Source organism: Lolium perenne, chromosome 2 (genome assembly GCF_019359855.2).
Source record: "Lolium perenne isolate Kyuss_39 chromosome 2, Kyuss_2.0, whole genome shotgun sequence".
Lineage (NCBI taxonomy): Eukaryota > Viridiplantae > Streptophyta > Magnoliopsida > Poales > Poaceae > Lolium > Lolium perenne.
The window spans coordinates 315,266,112-315,287,724 of NC_067245.2; the positions used below are offsets into that span (position 1 = coordinate 315,266,112).

At 45.0% G+C, this 21,613-nt stretch overlaps 4 protein-coding genes across 4 annotated transcripts; 2 read left to right on the forward strand and 2 right to left on the reverse strand.

Annotated features, from left to right (window-relative positions):
* Positions 1 to 1,298: 1,298 nt before the first annotated feature.
* Positions 1,299 to 8,362, forward strand: LOC127336771 (uncharacterized). Its single transcript, XM_051363611.2, has 12 exons — positions 1,299 to 1,562; positions 1,634 to 1,807; positions 2,553 to 2,687; positions 3,524 to 3,574; positions 3,655 to 3,794; positions 5,381 to 5,467; positions 5,585 to 5,710; positions 6,747 to 6,851; positions 6,941 to 7,042; positions 7,334 to 7,504; positions 7,591 to 7,714; positions 7,848 to 8,362. Exons 1-11 carry the CDS (start codon positions 1,427 to 1,429, stop codon positions 7,660 to 7,662), a joined length of 1,299 nt encoding a protein of 432 aa, XP_051219571.1. The 5' UTR covers positions 1,299 to 1,426; the 3' UTR covers positions 7,663 to 7,714; positions 7,848 to 8,362.
* Positions 8,363 to 9,162: 800 nt separating this feature from the next.
* Positions 9,163 to 11,056, forward strand: LOC127336770 (uncharacterized). Its single transcript, XM_051363610.1, has one exon. The coding sequence runs from the start codon at positions 9,366 to 9,368 to the stop codon at positions 10,836 to 10,838; it is 1,473 nt and encodes a 490-aa protein (XP_051219570.1). The 5' UTR covers positions 9,163 to 9,365; the 3' UTR covers positions 10,839 to 11,056.
* A 451-nt stretch (positions 11,057 to 11,507) lies between these two features.
* LOC127336769 (uncharacterized) lies at positions 11,508 to 14,776 on the reverse strand. The gene is made up of 7 exons (XM_051363609.2): positions 14,518 to 14,776; positions 13,497 to 13,586; positions 13,295 to 13,375; positions 13,033 to 13,164; positions 12,323 to 12,541; positions 12,034 to 12,126; positions 11,508 to 11,946 (listed from the first exon to the last, which is right to left on the reverse strand). The coding sequence occupies exons 1-7, from the start codon at positions 14,740 to 14,742 to the stop codon at positions 11,764 to 11,766; spliced, it is 1,023 nt and encodes a 340-aa protein (XP_051219569.1). The 5' UTR covers positions 14,743 to 14,776; the 3' UTR covers positions 11,508 to 11,763.
* Positions 14,777 to 17,965: 3,189 nt separating this feature from the next.
* Positions 17,966 to 19,174, reverse strand: LOC127336768 (stem-specific protein TSJT1-like). Its single transcript, XM_051363608.2, has 2 exons — positions 18,839 to 19,174; positions 17,966 to 18,758 (listed from the first exon to the last, which is right to left on the reverse strand). Exons 1-2 carry the CDS (start codon positions 19,045 to 19,047, stop codon positions 18,191 to 18,193), a joined length of 777 nt encoding a protein of 258 aa, XP_051219568.1. The 5' UTR covers positions 19,048 to 19,174; the 3' UTR covers positions 17,966 to 18,190.
* Positions 19,175 to 21,613: the final 2,439 nt, after the last annotated feature.

Genomic DNA, 21,613 nt, shown 5'->3' on the forward strand with positions numbered 1-21,613 from the left:
TGATAAATAATGGGCAAAGGCGTTGATAAATTGTGAGCTAAAAAAGTCACCAAAATATTCTAAATGAAATCTGGCTTTTCGGATTGATAACTTCTTGCATTTATCGCTGATAAATGACGGGCAGCGGGGTTGATAAATTGTGAGCTAAAAAAGTCATCAAAATGTTCTAAGTGAAATTTAGCATTTCGGGTCGATAATTTTTTACATTTACCGTTGATAAATAATGGGCAAAGGGGATGATAAATTGTGAGCTAAAAAAATCGCCAAAATATTCTAAATGAAATTTGGTTTTTCAGGTCCATCACTTTTTGCATTTACCGTTGATAAAATTGATAAATAATGGGCAGATTGGTTGGTAAATTGTGAGGTAAAAAAGTCATCAAATATTCTAAATGAAATTTAGCATTTCGGGTCGATAACTTTTTACATTTACCATTGATAATTAATTAGCAGAGGGGTTGATAAATTGTGATCTAAAAAGTCCATAAAAATATTACAAAAAATTAACTTTTTGGATATGTAATTTTTCATATTTAGCGCTGATAAATAACGTGGCGTGGGTTGATAACATGTGAGCTAAAGATAATCTCCAAAATATCATATAAATTAAATTGTAGAACTAGTAGTCGATGCACACGCACACGGGAGGTACATGTTACACACACTAACATGGCAAGTACACATACGCCAGTCTAGATCCCACAAGTGAATAATGCATTAAGTAGTTTAACATGGTTTGCGAATGGTGGAAATGGCTCCTAGCCGGGATGAAAAGATACCGTTTAGAATTTTGAAAGCTGAAATCTCAAATCGTAAAAGAAAGGGAAGATATCACCAAACTCCTCCTTACAGGTCGTTTTCACACGCCACATGTCGTGAAGGAAGAGAGAAGCAAAACTAGTTCTTGCAAAATCTCAATTCCCAAAAGAAAGGGAAAATCTCACCAATCCTTGCCGAATGTTTTGTGAAAGCGATTCAAATGTCCGAATTTTCCTTTCAACATTATTCGGGGAGGAATCAGGTGGCGCATAAGTTAGCACAGTTTGCTTTTAGATCTCAGAAATCTCGTTTTTTTCTGGGAGGGATACCCCAAGACTTTATTTTACCATTTGTAATCCAAGATGGTACTGTTTTCCGTTAATACATAAAGCACCATCTAGCTTTCCCTTAAAAATACTCTTGCAAGAACAAATCTTTTTTCTAAGCAATTTAAAAAGAAAAACCTGGAGAAAAAAAAAGAATTGCTGCAGGAAGAAAGGCCTAACTAACACTTTGTCACTGCCCTCTGCACTGTACGGAAGCACCACCTCACTCTTCCCGCCTTTTCCCCGTTCCCCATTCCCATCTGCCACAATTCCCCACTTCACCTCGAGCTCCTCGCCATACCCTAGCCTTCTAGAAGCTTCCATCCCATTCAGAGCCCAGGATGCAGAAGACCTACGTCTCCATGGTCACACCCCGGCAGCGGGTGCGGTTCGGGAACCGCACGCTCTCCAAGGATGAATGGTCGGCCGTGCAGACCCTCAACGACGCCACCATCGGCGACATCCGCTCCATAAAGAGTAAGCGCCCCGCCGCCACGCGCGTATCGGGTTCCGGTGCCCGTGGATCTGACGAGGTTATCTCCGTGCAGAACTCCTAAGGCAGCTGAGGAAGTCGGGGAAAGGCTTGGAGGAGACGCTGGCGGGGATCAAGCACCTCGGCGGCCGTAGCCCGCTCCACAATGCGGCGTGGGGCGGCAGGCTGGAGACGTGCAGGTTCCTGGTCGAGGAGCTCTGCCTCAACGTCAACGCGCATGACGACGATGGTAATTTTGTCCCTTACTACTAGCAGCACCACCGTTTTGACAGAGACAGACTTGGCAGCGCTGGATTGATTCAGAGATGCAGAGTGCCATGGCCATGGTGTGATGTTTTATTTGTTTATTTCGCTTTGGTTGAGAGAACAGTTTCTGAAAGCATGTTGCGGTGAATTAGTTTGTGTATGGGGGCATTGATAGTTAGTTTTTCTAAGTTGTGACATTCTGCAAATGCTGCTCCAGTACGCCTTTGTTTCACAAGAGGCCGGAGGCCAATACCTGATCACCATCTATCATTTTATTTTGCTTTATAAACACAAACCAAACTAATGATGTTCCAGGCGGTGGCTTAGTTGGGCCTGTGATAAGCAATAATCACTTTCCTTTATTTTGATCTGGATGGGTGGGATGCCCCTAGATCTTTTATTCCTTTTGTGATTTTACAGCTTTTGCAGTAAAACAGGGAGCTATTTTTGTTTTCGGATAGTTTGTTTCTGTGAAATCCATGCTGAATCATGGATCTATATAATACAATCTTCTGTGGTAGCATGGACATCAATGGTGGCATTGCGAGCAAAAAAAAAAATCTCTTCATTTTAACTTATCTGGAGCGCCTACTTGTGTGATGTTGTAGTAATGTAGTACGCATCTCACATGTGCAGGCGTTCTTGATTATCCATTGCCTTTTGTTGGTTGGAAGCACGAATTGTCGATCATTCTGATCAAATGCTTGCCATTCTGCTTCTCTTGCTAGGTGTGACGCCTCTATCATATGCAATATTTGGTTGTGGATCTGCATCAGTTGTAAGGTATCTTCTTGATCGTGGTGCTAAACCAAACAAAACAAACACAGATGGGTTTACCGCACTGCATTTTGCTACAATGGCAGGTTTGTTTTTGCCCTCGCGTATCTTCGTTTCTGTTTTGCATCATCTTTTCTGTTTCATATTTAACCCAAGACTGGTTGCAATGTCTGTCCTGCAGTAAATTTCAGCTCTTCAGTTATTTTTGTCTTGTACATTGCACTTTTGTATCGATTAACTAAAGGTTGTGACAATAATGTTTAATGAACGATGCATTTTTTCGGCTAATAGTAGTGTCGTCAATCTAGAGGCAGTAGAAACCATTGTCATTTGATGTTTTATTATTCAGATAGCTAGTTCAACAGTATGTGACGTGCATTAAATTTTCCCAAGGATAAAACACGTAAGTACAGTCAAACAAGACTCAAAGTAGGGCTTAAAATGCCAGTTGTTGAGTTGGAAAAACAATTTTTGTCTGGCTGATTGGGTGCTGTCAGGTACTTTTTTTTCGTTTGCTGAGTTTGCTATGGTTAACTATTGCTCTGGATCAGGTTTGTTGTGCAGCTGCTGAAAAACCTATATTATGATAATTTTCCCAGTCTGCTTACTGCTTGTAACAGCCACTTACATATGTTTCATAGTTACTTTAGCTTGTAGGTTTGTAGAAATGTCCTGTATCCCTGTAGATATATATTTCAAATACTTGGTGCTTCACCATGGTTATATTTTACTTACCATATATAAAAATAATAAAAATAAAAAACACACTGTGGCTTCAATCAAAAAATATCACAAGGCAAAATAGGAATCTAGCCATAAATTCAACGTAACAAAAAAAGGCAGTACTTTTGAAGTTTTTCCAGTTTCGTTAGCAGTCCTACACATATTGACGCATTAGTAAGCTAATAAATTGCTCATTCAGGCCCACAAGAAAACTCAGAGGCAGCCAGGTTATGGGCAGCTAACACCCGAGGTGATAAGCCATCTTTTATATTCTTTTTAGTGTATCCTTGATGGTAATGTGATGGGATCATTTTCATTTATTTCATCCAGATACCTGTGAAATAGCAGAGTTATTATTGTCCAGGGGAGCTTATGTTGACCCTATATGCGAAGAAGGAACACCATTACTCATTGCTGCTCGAAACGGAAATGTGAGAATGTTGGAATTGTTGTTGAGGCATCAGGCAAATGTAATAAAAAAAATCCCATCTTTGGTTTGCTATTTCTGATCAATATTATCTGTCTTGCGTATGGTAAATATTCTCTTCAATATAGCTGAAATGTCATATTGTCATGGCTGGGCCTAGCAGTGTTCTTAACTTATATATTTTCCCCCTTTCCCAACCCTGCCTAGTCAAAAGATTTGGTTCTGCCAAGGTGGAACGGGTGCTATTTTACTTCCTTTACTCGTCTGAGCCAGGACTTCTGTTTTACTGGCTGGCTGTAATCTTACAACTCTTTGTGTTTTTTACTTCTTTTATCATGTATTACTTATTCATTTATCTTTAGATCTTTCCTTGCTCAACATGCATTCAGTTCTTGATAACTGTGTACTAACATGGTTAAACCATGGTCCTTTTGATTATTCACATTAAGGTAAGTCATGGTGAGACCGAATTAGAGCTTAATCAACTGTACCTGCGTGATGGTGCTCACCTGTCCTCCCTGTTTCTTGCCACCTTATCCAAACAACCGCTTACTACTGGCCACTCATAATGTTGATACCGGGTAGGTTATGCTCGCATTTACTCTGATGTTATCACGTTGGCAACTATGGAGCTTAAGTGATGTGCTGTGCTGTGCCGTGTTGTTTGTTTATTTTGTCCATGTGCTGGATAGTTGCACAAGGATCTCTATTGTACAACATGGAGCTGAAAAATGTTGGAGATCTGCATGTCTCATCTTCTCTCAACACTGAAAGTGGTTGCATGATGCATCTTGTTAGTGAAACTTAACTTTTAAGTTTCCAGCCTTTGATTTGACATATTATAATAGGTTTACATTTCTAGCCTTTTAAGTTTCTATTATTAGCAGGTAAATTGAGTCTGCCAGGATTGGCACACACACTACTATATGAAATCCAAACTATAAATCTGACTCACTATACTTTCATTAATCCATTAGTGATAGAATCCCGTCCTTACTAAATTTCTCTGATCAACATTTAATGTTATTTATGCCTTGGAAATTTCCTTTTGTAAGCTGCCAGTTCGCTTAGACTGAGAACAATCAGCCTCCTGTGTCCTGCTAGATGGAAATTTCCTTTTTTATATTATGTAGACGGTTGGACTCTAATATTGAACACTCAGCCTCTGGCTTCATCTATATGGCAAAAGGGAAGTTATATTACCTTCAATCAGCTGGACTCAACATATCAGCTGCATTTTCCCCATTAGAGTTTCGTATGTGCTGATTATATTGCAAAATCAAGATCTAAGCATCCAGATAATTTTGACGACCTAGCAGAATGTGAGAATGTTTTCCTTTTGAGATTAATGTGGGGATTTATCATCGGATTACTGTGTTGGATTGAAAGGAGCCTGTAATTACTAATTAGGACTTAGGAGTTAGGAGTATACATAAAGATGATACAATGAAAGAATATTAATGATGATTTGGATTATTGTTTCCTTTTTGCCTTTTTGGTATGCAAACTATTTCGATTACTTTTTCCGTGTTTTGCTAAAAAAATCATAAACTTTGATATTTTATTTCCTCCAGTACCCTTCTTGTCGTTGTTTATATGCAAGTAATCTTTTCTTTGCCTTCTCTCCAGCCTAACACAGTTGTGCATTTAGTCTATACACCACTTTCATATGCTATCTCCGCTTCTTCAGTGAAATGCATGGAACTACTTATTAAGGTACAGTGACTTATCCCTTTAGAGCTCCTACCGTATAAATTTTTCGGGAGGGAAGCTGTTGCATTTATTGAAGCACTATCTTTTGCATTTTATATTATAATATATTCCATGTTTCAGGCTGGTGCTGATGTCAATGCTGGTAGGCCTGTAACAACGCCATTAATAGTAGCTGCGTCCTATGGCTTCGCTAGCTGCATCAAGTGTTTGTTGGAAGCTGGCGCTGATACAAATATTCCTGATGAAGTGAGTTTTTGCACTGCTACTTACGTTGTTAGTTGTCACTATGTTGATATTCTGTGCTGGCTTACGGATGGCTTAATATAGCTGCAGATCTGTAGATTTTTAGAATGTTATAAGAGATTGGTTATATTAAAATAAAATTGATGTTGCATTGAGGAACTAAGGTATTGTGAAGCTCTTGTCTTAATCAATGGAGTTCTTTCATAACTCGGTGAACTTTGGGGTAAAATGCCCCATAGTGAAGGCCTACATCTGATCTCACTGAATGTTCCATCCAGCTAATACTGAAGACGGCACTACACGATCTCTTACCACAGAAAATTAAATAGCAAAATGATCGAAAGAGGCTTGTTTAATTATTCATGCACCTGTTCACTCTTTAGACATGTCCAGAATATAGTGTTAATCTGGCTACACATACACTCATCTAGACGTCCATATTTTTCTGTGCATTAATAGGTAATACATGCCTGCACAATGGAACATACATCCATGCTCATGGGTGCCAACATTCTAAAGAAAAAATAGTAATTCAAAAAAGGGCAAAAAAATTCTTGGAAACCAAAGATGATCAAGTGTTGTACTCGTACAAAAATATTTGGGCTCAAAATGATTTCTATGGTGTCCTGGGTAAAAAAGACAAAATCGAACAAGCCCCATGTCCATGTACTATTCACGCAATATTCGTCATAAATTTATCTTTTTTGCCCAGGATACCATGGGTATCATTTCGAGCCCAAACATTTTTATACGAGTACAATACTTGATCATCTTTTGTTTCCAGGAGAATTTGATTTTTTTTCAATATCTGAAATTACCATGAACTTTGGAATTTATGGGGTGCATAGCACCCATGTGCCAAAAATTCGGTCCACCTGCACAATCCCCTATAATTAGTCATACTTTGAATCTTGCAGTGATATGAGCATAGATGCCTTTGCCACATTCTTCTGTTTGCGTAATGGATAACCTTTTTTTTCATTCCATAAGCTCTCCCTTATTTATTTGTGAGATTTACCCTTGATATCCTTCTGAACAGTTTGGCAGAACAGCAGCAGAGATTGCTTCAATCAAAGGATGCATGGACTGCGTTGAGATTCTTTCCCCTGTCACATACCCTGTAGCTATATCTGCAGGCACCGATGTAATAATTCGACATGCGAAATATGTGAATTCAAAGAGTAAATTTGCATTTTGTATCCTGTTTGACTTTCAATTGTTCATTTGATTTAGGATTCTCTCCTCAATGCAAATGATGGATGTGCCTTGAAAAAGCGAGGGGCTGCTGCATTTGAGGAAAATGATTATGCTGATGCGTTGGCTCTCTATACCAAGGTATAGTCTTGCAACATATACTTTTCATAATTTCTGATGTGCACTTCACTTTCTGATGGATACCTTTCTGGCCTAAAGGGCTAAAATGCTTCGAATTATAAAACACTTGCCTAACAAACAGCTCCATGTACAGGGCTACAGGCTGTTTATGCCTTGTATCCAATTGTGAACCAGATGTCTATCCTATTCGGTCAATGCTTACATATGTTTTCTCAAGACAAGTGCTCCTAGTTTGTTTTGCACAGCTAATTCGATTTTTGGTGCGAATGGGGTGTCATTTGATGCCTGCAGGCAATGGAGATTGACCCTGATGATTCAACCTTGTATGCAAAGAGAAGCCTTTGCTGGCTGCATATGAGTGAAGAAGACAAGGCTTTGGATGATGCCTATACCTACAGAACTATGAAGATGGATCTATCAAATTCCTGCTATGAGCAAACAGCAGCTCTGATACTAGTGAAGGTGAGCTGTGGCAGGAAGAGTTACATTGGCATTTTATTTCCCATCTCTGTTGTATTCCCTGGCCATGCACTGATGTGTTTGTCTAGGAGTATGCCCGAGCATGTAGAGCACTCGTATCGGCATTAAAATTGGACTTGAGAAGCGACGATCTGGATTGAAATTGGACTTCAGTAGAGAATTACGTGGTGACGCGGCTGGTGTAGGAACTTGGTAACCTCTTCTCTTCGCTTTAGTTCCTTTCTTCCCAGTGTTTGCTTACTTGGATTGCTCATGGCAAGTGTTGTTATAGTATGTTGCGTCTGGGTAGTGTATATCTCTTATGTGGGTCAGGTTAAACTTGCAGGTACTGTTGCATCTACTGAGATTTTGGGTGGCTAGGCTGTCGTCTTCGGACCTGCATTTTCTTTCATTGGAGCTTGCCCATGTTCCACGAAGGAAGAAACCAGAGCGGCCTGAGATGTAGTAGTAATATCTAACGTAGATAAGTACTCCCTCCGGTCTGAAAAAATTGACGCCGAGGAAAGGTAACAGCAGCCTATTGGTAGGCACACTCACGCGTCGATTAAAGTGGACCGGAGGTAGTAGCTGAAGATGTATATCTATCGCCTAACATAGATAAGTAGCTGGAGACGTACTGCTGGATTATGACTTTTGTCTGGTTTATTGATGCTCCAGACAGTTTTGTTTATAAAGAAGTTAGACGGAAAGGAAAATCGAGACTGGGTCTCTCCTTTCACGAAGCCCCACATTACAGGCTATATGAGCATCTCCAACAATTGCCGTATGGGTATCCTGGTTTCGAATTCATTTCTCCGGCTCGTGATGATACCTGAGGGTCATCAGAGCGCTCTTTTTTCTTCTTGAACCATCTTTGCTGGACCCTCACATGGTGCATATTGAAACTTGGAGGGTTGTTCTGTGGTACCCCAAATGAATAATAGCCATTAATTTTCATCCATCCAATGGTCCAAATAGTTTCATACCACAGACTAAAACTTGAAAGGTATGTTACATACCTCTGGAAATTTTCACACCTCAGTAAAAGAAAATTAAACATGACCGACCCATTAGACGAGCCCATCCCAGTAGACTGCTCCAGCCCACAGCGGGTGGGGATTCCTGGTTCTTCCACGACATTGCTGCGTCGTTCCACCGCCGCGGAGGATCTCCATCTGACGCCGCGGTCGGCGTTCTGGTCATCCTCGCCATGGACCCTGTCGGCCTCCCCGTCCCCATCCCTGACTCACCGTTTGCGCCGCGGCACTTTGCTCGGCATATTGGATGCCTACTGTAGTAGCAACACATCTTGTTCTGATTCTGGTTCTTGCTGAAACTATTCTGTGAGACTACTACTGCATTAGACAGCAACTTCAGCAAGAGGTTCATGGATGCAAGTAATAGCGTCTTAGGTAGACAACCGGGAACGGTTTGTCAACGCCCAATTTTCTCTGCTGCAAGGTCATTGCAGGGTCACACTAGCTTCAAAATTGCAGGGTCACTTTCATGGAGGAAAAGGGTATGCATTGTTCAGTGGCATGCTGAGTTGAATGTTGAAACTACAGACATTGAAGGGATTGCAAGCTTCAGATCAGTCACATCGACCTTTTGTTTTCTTATTACGCTCATTTTGACTAGCCAAAGCCAATGCAGAACCATTCCAAGTATCTTTGCAGCCACGCAAGATATAAGAGAAAAGAATAACATGGCTCCAATGGACAGTAAGGCGATGACTCAGAACGTGTGAGTCCTCAGACAAGTTCGAGATATACATAGCTTCTCCCATCTCCATATTGACCCGTTGCGCTACCACATTGCTCAAGAAGCCCCAAGGACTGGGGTGGGGCTTCTCAAACACAATTACATGGAGGTAATATTTTCTGCTGCTATGGGTGAGCTTGCCAGTAGATCCATGTCTTTCCTCGTGGACAGATACCTGAGGCAGAAGGTAGCGCCAACCGAGGAGGAGCGGCTCCACAGCCTGCAACGACTGCTACTGCGGCTTCACATCATCATCGAGGAGGCAGATGGTCGGCTCATCACAAACCAGGCCATGTTGCACCAGCTCAGCATATTGAAAAAGGAGATGTACAGGGGATATTACACCCTCGACGTATTCAGTTGCCGAACCCATGGAGAAGACAGGACAAAGGATCATCAAGTCAATAATTCCTTTGCGCTCTCTGTGTTCAACCCTGCCAAGCGTGTACGTTTCTGCAGTGGCAACAGTGAAGATGCAGCGCAGGCTGAGCTGCTGGAGCACGTTCTTGGCAGCATAAGAAATACCATTGAAGATGTAAGTGAGTTTGTAATGTTTCTATGCAGATGCCCACGTTTGCACCGTCAACCATACAACATGTATCTGCTGCTGGACAAGTGCATGTTTGGACGCCAGATGGAGATGGAACATATCATGAACTTCCTGTTGCAAGCGGAAAGGGCTCCCAGTGCCGCTGAAAATCCATCCGTCCTGCCGATCATCGGTCCCATGAGAGTTGGAAAGAGCACCCTTATCGAGCATGCTTGCAACGATGAAAGGGTGCGCAACCATTTCTCCCAGATTTTGTGTTTCAGTGGCGATGACCTTAAAGATGCAAGTTTAGAGACCCTAAGAGATGGAGGTAGAATCAAGCATCAAAACTGTGGTATGGGGAATGGAAGGACACTGATCATCATTGAGCTAGTTCTGGATATTGACGAGTCTGTATGGAAAAGGTTGTATTCAGCCGCGAAAAGCTGCATCGTGAGTGGCAGTAAGATCATAGTCGCGAGCCGATCCGACAAGATCGCAAGTTTTGGAACCACACAGCCCATCAGATTACACTTCTTTACAGAAGAAGCATACTGGTACTTCTTCAAGGTGCGTACTTTTGGGAGCACGAGGGTGGAGGACCACCCGAAGCTTGCAGCCATGGCCATGGAGATGGCCAGGCTGATGGATAGGTGCTTCATGGGTGCAGCCATCTTCAGTGGATTACTGAAAGCAAACTTTAGCCCCCGTTTCTGGAGCATGGCCCTTGCAACCCTCAGGAATATCAAGCAGAAGAACATCTTGTTGTATGGCGAACGTTTTTCTGTTAATTGGGAGTTTGAGGAGCCGGTATATCTTAGGAGAGCAAATAAAACTTCTTCTGAATGTTATGTAACTCACGCTGATTACCAAACATGTTCTCCTGAAGCTGAACCTGAAGGTCCAGAGATGATGAGCGTGCAAGACCTTTACTTTGGAAGGGTTAGACCTCGAGGAAATTTCAAGGTCCGTGCATGGACATCTCACCTGCCGCCTCACTACAGTTACATGTTGCACTGTGGGATACAAGCGCTTCCAGAAGAGTAGCAACCTAGTTAATTGTCTAGTTTTTTCATTTGTTCACTCATGTTGCTCAGAATTGAATTGCTTGGAAGAACACAGTTTCTTTCAAGCATTCATCCATGTTGCTGGGAATTGAATTGTGAAAAAGATGTGTGAAGACCTTACAGGGTTTCAGTCTTGCAGATCAATTGTGGAAAAAGATGTTGTTTAGACCTTACAGGGTTTCAGTCTTGCAGATCAACTGGAGAAAATTTCATTCAGATAGGATCAGTATTAGCATCACTACATCAGGCGAGGTCCTGCAGTATATGTTTCAGATCGACCGCATATCTATGAGGCACAGAAATAACATTTCAAGTGAAGAATACAAAGCATGTGTCATGTACGATGTACGCCAGCAATTGTACTTCGATGGTGCGAGATGCTGTAGGGCAGGTTGATATTGATTCAGCCACGATACGATCTTCCGTGACTAACTAATACATGTGCAATATAATCCACCTCGTTGAGTACGATCTCATGTAGTCTATGTCACTATGTGTATCTTAATATCTTTGAACGGATGTCCTACATGGAACATTTTAGGTGCGTTGGATCACCACTTTGTTTAAACCCCATTTTGTTTTCATTGTCCAAAAATAAACTTAACAATATTTAATGGACGCACTAAATTCAAATAAATCCAACACGAGCTAAGTGCAAACTCCAGCAAGTTTGTTGGTTCCAAAACTTTACTGAAGACAAATATTCTACTGTAGTTGTAAAATACAATTGGACAACATTTGTTGTTTCCGCTAGTGTGCATACCCCAAAAATATGTGGAGTAGTAAACTTTCTGTCCTCGGGCCAGTGTCAATCTCTAAACCAAAGCAAGGAATCTCCATCAATACACCAAAAAAAGATCTCAACCTACTCATATCTCCACCCGGACTGTGCGGGCTCTAGCTTGCTATTGAGTTGGTGTGCCGTCTCCACTGGGTGGAGGTGGCAGCTCACCGCCGATCTTCGGGGCAGCGCCCAGCACCCTCTCCATGTCGAACCGGACCTCGATGTTGCGCATGCTGTACCCGACAATCATCAGCCAGAACAGCAGGTTCGCCAGCTGGCTGCCGCTCGTCTCCGTGACCGCTGTCTGCATGCACCACCCCACACAAACAAGTCAGCAACCAAAGCACATATGTTTCTGATACTGCTACTGGTACTGCTATAATCGGTTTACCTTCATCTGCTTGGGGTCTGAGACAGCCAAAAGACGCTTTATGAACGCGTTCATGGCAAATACGACGTCCTCGCCCGCACTGCTCGCAAGTTCCTAACAAATCAGATCACCATTAATTAGCAAAACAACCACCGCCAAGTAGTATTGCATTGATCAAACTGTCTACGATAAGCCAATCAAAAGTGAGGCTCAAAAATTACATATACTCCCGGCATTTTAAGATGGGTATTCAAAGATAACATAAATAGCAATGGATTCCTAGAAGTAGACAGAAATATATATGATATACCTTCAAATTCTGTGGTTCTAGAGTTTTTAGATATTCCAAGATTTCATTGCTCCCTTGAGACGATTTCCTAGCGACTTGACGGCTCAGTTCATCGATTTCCGCTTCGAGCAACTCAATATATTTCACAGCATCGATTTTTTCTGGTCCTGTCGCCTTGTTCCATCGGATCACTTCCCCGCTTACCTTTTTCTGGGTTCCAGGAGCGTAATCTTCTGAACCCTACAAATGCCAGGCATGAATATTAATTACGACAGCTGTGCTGTGAAACCAAACAACTAATTTCACCATGTATTTTTCATGAGATTTACTATTAGTGAGAACCAAAACAGCAACACTCTTTCAGGATGGTCAAGTGCCACAGGTACATTGTTGCCGAGTTAATGAATGTGGTTCTGGAAACGACAACAGTCGAGTAATAAGTGCACATACACCAGTCAATTAACCATATGTTTGCAATGTTAAAAGGTAATAACCAAGCTAGTACAGAAGAACTTGGATGCAGTTTGCTCTGTAAACAGAGATACAGGTTAGGCAACCATATGTAGTGAGGTGCCTAGACAGGTCCATCTCAGCATCTAAGAGTATGTCTAGATTTTCTTAATAACCTCATCTCGCAGAAGCAAATCAAATCATTTAGAGACTGAAATGTAAGCACAACTACTTAATTAATACCCATGTGAGAAGTATGCTAAACACTGGTCAACAAGAACCTTTTCTTCTTTCGGTTCAGGAAGAGCAATCTGCTCCAAACTCTGTTGCAACTCCAGACGGTACTGCGCATTCCTGAACATGTATCCAGTCATCAAAACACTGTACATAAGCTGAGCCAGATTTTCAGCAACCTGTGTTGATGAAAAGATAAAGAAACATGTCACGAGTTCATGGTAGAAATGTACACATGTTCAGTGCAAAAAATAGTATGATATAAAAGAAAAACTAACATCGGGAATTTCACAGTTGACATTCCATTACCGTTGTGACAGTTACAGCAAAAAACTGAGGCGGAAGAGTCCCAACCATATTAGTCACCGTATGGCGCATGGCATCGACAACCTTTGAGGAGAAAGATAGACAGGTGATGGCAGCGTACAAATATGCTTTTTAGCAAAAGCCAGTGATTCCTTGCGAAGACCTGGGTGCAAGGACAAGTAAAAGAAAGGATAAATGAAATAACCTGTGTTGGGGCTCTTTTCACAAAGAGCTCCATAAACTCTGGCTGGACACTTCGTACGTATTCCAGGAGAATATCCCTCCGGTTCTTGGGCTGTAAGGATCAAAATAACACATAAGGATAGCTTTGAAACATGGCTAGATGCTAAAACATAACTGTATCTATATGGTTCGAGAGGAAGGCGTTAGCGACAAGCGTGATTTCTATTCTTTCATAACAGAACATGTTACAAGAGACACGGGGTAGAGAGGGCGGAGTTATTATTCAGTTGGTTCACACAATTCATTTGACAGAATTAACAGAGTCCAATGCAGCTAACGCGAACATCCTTGGTTCTAGTGAGCCCCTACACGGTGACTAGACATACTAGTTAGTAGACAGCAGTATATGGAAGATAAAGAAGTAGAAGTGCCCAGGTCTAATCAAGCGCAGCCATCCAATTCTTTGCTAAATTCTGACAAATAAAAACGCCTGGCGTAAGTTATTTGTCAAAGGGGAGGGCAAACGATTATAGAAGCCTTTTGTATGATTTGGTTCTGCGTAGTGCAGAGACCAGTCAAAACTAGTCTCGGGGGAGAGTTTACAGTAAATCTGCACTGCAGACTTGAGTCACCTTAGAACTACTCCTAGTCTCCCTGAAGTGGTAATCTATAGTTCATTATTAACACTAGGTAGGCTAGTAAACCCCATTAGGCAAAACTTTCTTAGAAGGAAGAATATAAATAATACTACTGTACAAGATGGTCGATCTGGTGCAGCAAACAGGGCGCTGAATGATTCCCACAGAAGAGCAAAACAGAGTGAAAATTATTCTACGATCATGATGATGATGATGCATCCAGGGAGCGTGGCACGTAGCTAGTCTTGCTGAATGATTCCCACAAAAGAGCAAAGCATCGATAATCCCTTCGTTTTCCTCTACCGGATTCGAAATTACACATGGTAAACCGAAGTGGGTTGAAGTGAAGAGGGGGGAAGGGGATAGATCAGTACGGTCGGAAGAGGAGCGAGTTAGGTGGCTTACCAGACCGTTGCCGGCGCCGCCATCCCCGGGAGAGGCAGAGGCGGCGCCGTTGGCGCCGTTAGGGCCGGCCGCGCGCGCGAGGCGGAGGCCGACGAGGCGGGTGCGGGCCGCGGGGAAGGAGACGAGCGGGGGCGCGGAGCAGCGCGGCTGGGGAGGAGGCGCCGGCGAGCGGGAGGACCTGGTAGTGGAGGCAAGCAGGAGGGACGGCGACGGCGACGGCGACATCTCCGGCCCCTCTGTGCAAGTGAAGAGGGCGATGGCCGATGGTGGATAACGCTACACTACTCAAACCATCGGCATCAAGATCCACGCCCAGTTCGACTGGTGGACGGCGTAGATGAGTCCGCGTCATTGTGGGTCTACGCCTATCCCGCTCAGCTTGCAACGTGAACAAGTGGCGTGTTTGCTTGCCCACCATTTTTTCCCACGGCGCCTGCTGGATGAATTTGGGTGTTTACTTGTGCGCGGACTATCACGAACACAAATCTTAGGGCATCTCGAGCAGGAAAATGCTTGCTTGCATTCGGGCGCTTTCCACCCCGATATCTCACATAGCAATCGCTCTGAAATTCGCACCACTATTAGTATGTTGTGCAGGTGTTCACTTTGTATATCGTTCTACAGTTGCTAGCATTGACTTTGTATATCGTTCTATAGATGAGTCTGTGTCATTGTGGGTGGCTAGCTTTAGCTTTACGCCGGCCTATCCCAGAAAAAGTCTATTCTAAACCTTGAATTGGTAGAGGAATCAAACCCTAAACTCGAAATCCCTGTCGTTTGTACCCTAAATTAATCAGTCCCGGTCTAAATCAAACCCTAGACATGTTTGGTGCACCGGGAAAGGAAAGATCCCGACCGGGATTTTAGATGACCCTCACTGACAGTGGGGTTGAGGTGTCATATTCATCTTCCTACCCTAATTTATCTCTTTTATTCGCTGGCAGCCGGGCGGAGACCACCCGCACGGACGCGAGGGCGCCACAAGCCCACAACCGTTGAGTCCGCCTTCACCTCCTGCAGGAATGCAGGGCGCGCGCCGCCGTTTCTCATCTCCCGCCTTGAGCCCAGCTCTGGAACAGACGGCCTCCGTGGGTACCTCACCGTCGTTCTGCAATCGGCCTTCTCCTGGTGCTCGCCATGGCCGCGTGGTTCAGCCGGCCTGGCGGGGATGGGCGAGACGAACTGGGATGCCTAACCTGAAGTTGTCGAGGCTTGGGAAGCAAACTCAACGTACTTGTAGCAACGTAGAAACGGTGCCGACGAGATGGGTTTTAGCGCCTATCAAAAAATCTCCGTTGCTATGACAGTGATTGCATATGACATCCCCGGATTACACCGATGCATATAGCTGCATGGTTGTTGCTCATGATCTTCACTTCTTTTTATGCTCAATCCCTATTCATGTATGTGTGAGATGAACCATTCAGAAAACATTTGTTTTATTTTTTAATTATTCGGAAACTATTATTTGTAATTTGCTTGAGACATTATTGTACTAATAATTTGGATGACTAATGTGTGTTCAAAACTATAATATGATTATTTATGTTGGGTTGTTGTATGTATTTTATGTTTGTGTTTTATCATTTTGCATATGAAATCTGTGAAAACCCTGGTTTACAGGTTCCGATGTTGCTGGCGCAGGTTTATTTTAGGGGCTCTGTTCTGCGACAACAAATTTTCGACCTATAAACACGTGTCAGTGACCCAAATTTACAGTAACTGTTAGAGATGCTTTTATAGTTACATAAGAGCAGTCTGCATCACGCGCACTACTGATCACGCGCGTACATTTGCATCATTGGTTTGACACATTGTCTTTGCTGAAGCAAATTCAGCTGCATAACTCCATTGGGTGAGATGCACTCTTCACTGGCCAGAAATATCTTCAGACACACTCCCTCCCGTCCCTTCTCTGACACTGCATGATTCATAGTGTTCCTTTGCACAGCCTCGAAAAAATACTAGTAGTGAGCCAAGGACTTCGTGACTCTTTACGTAGCGCGCAACGCCATATAGAGTACTAGTATATCGAAAATGGCGAACGGAATCCGGCAACGCGCGAGGATGAAAACCACACAATCAGGCAGCACCAGGTGGCTGATAACAAGCGTATTTTCAGCAGGCATATGATGTGTATAAACTCGTATTCCTTAATCACCGACCCGGACATCACTTAATTCGCATTAACTTCTCTACCCCTTCCTCCTTTCTTCCCCACCTTTTCCTCGGACTGAGATCCAGTGCCCCGCCACAGGCAAGGCACGGATGAGCAGTGCCGTGCCCTGTCTCCTTTTCTGAACGTCGGATAGAGAATCGACGACTGGATGAATATGAACAGGGGTTGCTAGGGTACGACACTGTTCATCTGTGCCTTGCCTGTGGCAGGGCACTGGATCTCAGTCCCTTTTCCTCCTCGATCGCCATCCTCTTGCACCGCCGCATCCCCTCTTCCCCCTCGCCTCCCGCATGCCCCTCGAGCTCACCGGCCCTGCGCGACCTCGTTCCCATCACCCCAACCCCGCCCCCATCACCCGCTCCTGCCCCGAGCCCTCGAGCTCCAGCGGCTGCTCCAACTCCGTTAGCCTGGGTGACGGCGGAGGCCATGCTACGCCTGAACGCGCGGCCGGAGCTCTCCCGTCTGACTCCTCAACCAGAACAGGCTGGGTCAGGGGCGGCGGGGGAGTCCACGGATTTTGGCTGGAGGGTCTCGTCTTTTCCATCGCCGACCGGGAGGAGGTGACGGAGGTCGGGAAGATCGAGGCAAGGTGGGGCGGAGATGGCCTAGGAGCGGAGGAACCCTGCCGTGCCGACGTCATCTGCTGATCCGCGACAGTGCTTCATGGCGCCCATTATGTCCATGTTTTTGTCATGTCCGAACTCGATCTTATTTTTATGTTCTTCTTTTTTATTTCGTTATGTTCATATTCATGGAGTTTTTCCGGATTTGCTTCTCATTCATGGATATCTCTATGAAAATGTGTTAAATCTGATTGGTGTAAATTGAAAAATCTTGTTGATATTGTCACGAATCTGGAGTGAATTTGCTCCAGGGTTTGTTTCTTGGGTGAACATGAGCTTCTCTGTATCAATCATGATGACTCATGATGACTCGTTTGTTGTATAGATGTTTCTGTTTTCGGCGATTAAATTATTCTTAAGATTTTGCAACAATCTGTGGAAAATGCACAAATATGATTTGTAAACAGAGGTCTCAAATAGCAATGCACAAATCTGATTCCTTGGTATATTCCTTCTGAGAAGTTCCTGTCACACTAAATTGTCTCAGTTTGACCTTTCAAAGTTATAATTAGTATGTTAGAAGTTTTCTTAACATTGTACTACTCTGACAAATTTTTTGTTTTCTAGCACTAACTACTCTGAAATTTGCCTTACCACTTGCCGTATTTCATCTCGTATTCAATTGGTACAGAAAACTTCAATCAGATGTATTAATTAGCTGCTATATTAAGTGTGAATCTAAGAGCACACATTGATGGTCCTGATTTAGACCTCGCGCGTAGCGGGTTCCAAACGTCCGGATCGACTAGTATATGTCTTTTATTCCTTCACCGTATCAAACACACGGGCGAGTCAGTCCGCAGGCCCAACCGTCCGATGTACACTGCCAAGCTAAAAGAAAAAAACAAGGAAAAGAAGTGTAAGACCAAATTCAGATTGCGGCGTCGTCCCATGTGGCGGCCCAGTTGGTGGCGCTCCCGACCCGCGGCATGGAGTTGATCTTGGTGAAGGCGTCGACCCTGAAGTTGGCGCCGCACATTACGCCCTCGCTGTCGACGCGGGGCATGGCCTTGATCCGGTTCATGGGGTGCTCGAAGCTCTTGAGCCCGCCCTCGCTGTGGAACATGCACCCGGCCGGGAACGGCGCGTGCGACTTCCCGCAGCCGGCCTTGACGGCGGCGCGGTCGTCGCAGATGACCACGGAGCCGTCGGCGGCCACGCCCCAGTGGAGCGGCACGCCGCCGTCGGTGCTCCGCGCGGCGAAGACGGCGCCGGACCTGCGGCTGTCGAAGACGACGAAGGCGAAGGAGCCGGAGAGGTCCTTGACGACCTGGTCGGCCGGGTAGGGGCCCCGGTCGCGGAGGGTGCGGTAGGCCTCGATGACCAGGAGCGCCTCGTTCGTGGAGCGGCCCGTCAGGCCGTACTGCCGCATCAGGCTGCTCAGGTTGTTCAGGGTGCCCATGAAGACGCAGTAGATGTCGTCCAGCCCGCAGAACATCCTGCTACGACAGTAAAAAGAATCAGACCTTCGAACTTTGATCACCGGCAGTCCAATCCGTAAGTGGCTTTCTGAGCTTACCTCTGGTAGCCGGAGAGGGAGCGTGGCTGCGCGGCGACGCAGGCGAGGGCGGCGCCGCCGCCGAAGGATGTGGAGAATGCGTCTTCGGGGTGTGCTGCGTGGAAGTCGCGCAGGATCTGGTCGGGGTTCTTGGGCTTGGCGGCGCCGCTCCGGGGGCTGTTGAGCTCCTGGGGCGCGTGCGCCACTTGCTTCTGGAAGATGGCCAACATCCTCGAATCGAATGCACAAAGCTTTCTCTTCTTCCTTGCACCGGACGGATGCAGAGCTAGCTAGCAGGAAGCTTTCCTCGAGCTGCTGTGGCGAACTGACGAGAGCTAGAAGACCATTGGGAGATTGGAATGGAGGTTTGGAGATGGAGATGGGGGACGCTTTTATAGTGGGGTGGGGTGGGGGGGGCGAGCTCGCCGGTTTTCACCCGTCGATTTCGAGTTAGTGGTGGTGCTGCTGATGACGATGCTTCGACCCTTCGAGGGAGAGATGGCTTGGATATGGATAACCATAGCTAGACGACGGGGATAAGATCATCACGTAGGTAGTTCATTTTACCCAGACCTGCAGCTAACCGTGATGTGACAGACTGCTTAATTTCCCCAATCCGGTGGGTGGAGCCGTGGAGGTGGGGTTGCAAGTTGTGCTGGTAGTGCTTTCCTGAGATACGGTTTGCTAATATTGGACAAGCCACACTCAGGTTTATCTTCTTTCTTGAAAGAAAACTGCTTTCCCGGGATCTGATTTCCCAGCCCTGGATCGTCAGCCGTCGGATCAGTCATTTTGGACGGTCAGATCTGCTTTTATTGAATGTAGGAAAAAAACACCTCCCGACAGCAAAAAAAAATAACCCGCTTTTCCTACATTGTAGCAAAAAACGGTTCAGTCACGAAATCAAATAAAAAAGGCTGAGCTCGCCGGAGACCTCGCCGGAGAGCTCGTAGCAAAAAAAAATGCTATTGTAGCAGAAAAATGCTAATGTAGCAAACCCAATATCATCGGAAAAATTGACGTAGACCTCGCCGGAGACCTCGTAGCAAAATTTCTATACTAAAGTAGCAAAACAACAAAACAATTATAGCAAAAAATAATTGCACACATCATATTTTAGAAGTCAACCTCACTGGAGACATTGATAGAGAACTTGCCGGTGCAAAAATAATTTACTATTGAAGCAAAATCACGCAATGTTTATAGCACAAATTATATAGTATTATAGCAAAAATGATCTCATCAGAGACATCGCCGAGAACTCGCCGGAGACATCGTAGCAAATTTTCAGTACCAAATTAGCAAAACAACAGAACAATTGTAGCCAAAAAATTAGCAAATCACCGCTAGCCAAAACAAAAAAAATCCCAAAGAAACAATCCCATTGGTAGCAAACACACATCATTGTCGAAAGCAGCTTCGATCACCGTTTGTAGCATCAGCGACCAACGACGGAAGCAAGCTCCAGTGAAAATTGTCGGGGGCGGTGGCCTAAGGTCGGGTCGCCGAAGTTGCAACTACGACCGGCTACACCGAGGGATGCCTCCGCTCCATGGCCCTGCTAGTTCCCAGCAAGGTCTAGCACCAGCAACCTCCACTCCCAAACGCCCTGCTCCGACCACTCCCTGCCATGGCCTCCAACGACGGCATGGTTGCGCGGGGGCAGCGCCGCCGAGCTCCGTCTGGACAAGACTCTGCACCAGGCGGCACATGGCTATAGCGGCGGCGCGCGGGGAAAGTGGCCAGCGGGCCATGGGAAACAAGGCTGGAAGCCATGGCGTTGGCAGCGGCACGCCATCACCATCGGAGGAGGCCATCGCAGATCTCGACGCACCGGTGGGAGAGGAGCGTGGCGGAGCTTGCGCGGGGTAGAAGACGGCACGGCGGAGCCATCTAGTGGCGTGTAGCAGGGGGAGCGGCCAGCTAAGCTGCGTGGAGTCGGCGGCGCGCGCTAAAGAATGCGAGCGGCGGAGCAGTTCTGGTGCGGGAGGATAAGGAAGAAGGTAAGGTGTTGTTTTGGTGGGCCTCCACAGGGACGCGTGGCGCGCCAGGGAGCCGGGGGCTGGAAAGCAAGTTGTAAAAACGTCATCTCCATTAGATGATGCATACAACATTTTTATTATAATCTAAAAAACATTTTTATCATCCCATAATAACTTGCTTAACTTTATCTACAAAAGTAAGCATATATAGATAAATCTAAATTATATAAATAATCTGTATCTAGAAAAAATTAACCATATCAATTTATGAGGGGGAGAGTGTATTATTCAACAACGGATGTTAAAATGAATACATCTATCAACCACAAACCACTTTTCTGGCAACTATGGGGTGACAAGGCTCTGCGGCCTAACGTCACTTCGACATAAACAATCTAATTCTGTAGGCCTCACCAAGCCATTCAATGGCGGTGGAGGTTGTTTTCTTCCGCCCGCGTGACCGAGGTGTTGTTGGCCATGCTTCAAGCTGTGCATTTTGCCCCCACCTTCAGGCTTCGTGATGGTTGCATCGCTGAGACGACGATGGTGACTTCTTGACCGTGGTGGCGCGTGCTGTTAGGTGGCTAGTTCGATGGTGGTGAGGCTTCGTTCTTGCAGGGCTCCTATGTAGCAGACCTTCAGAGGGTAGTGGACATGGTTTTTGGGAGAAATCCTTGACGGCTTGTCCGACACCGAGTGTCACCTATAGGTGACATCTTTCCTTCGTGGAGGACATTGTGGCTACCCCTGATCCGTTTCCTTCGGTGTGTCGGGGAAAACCCTAGGACCAGTCTCTGGTATAGGAAGCAGCGAC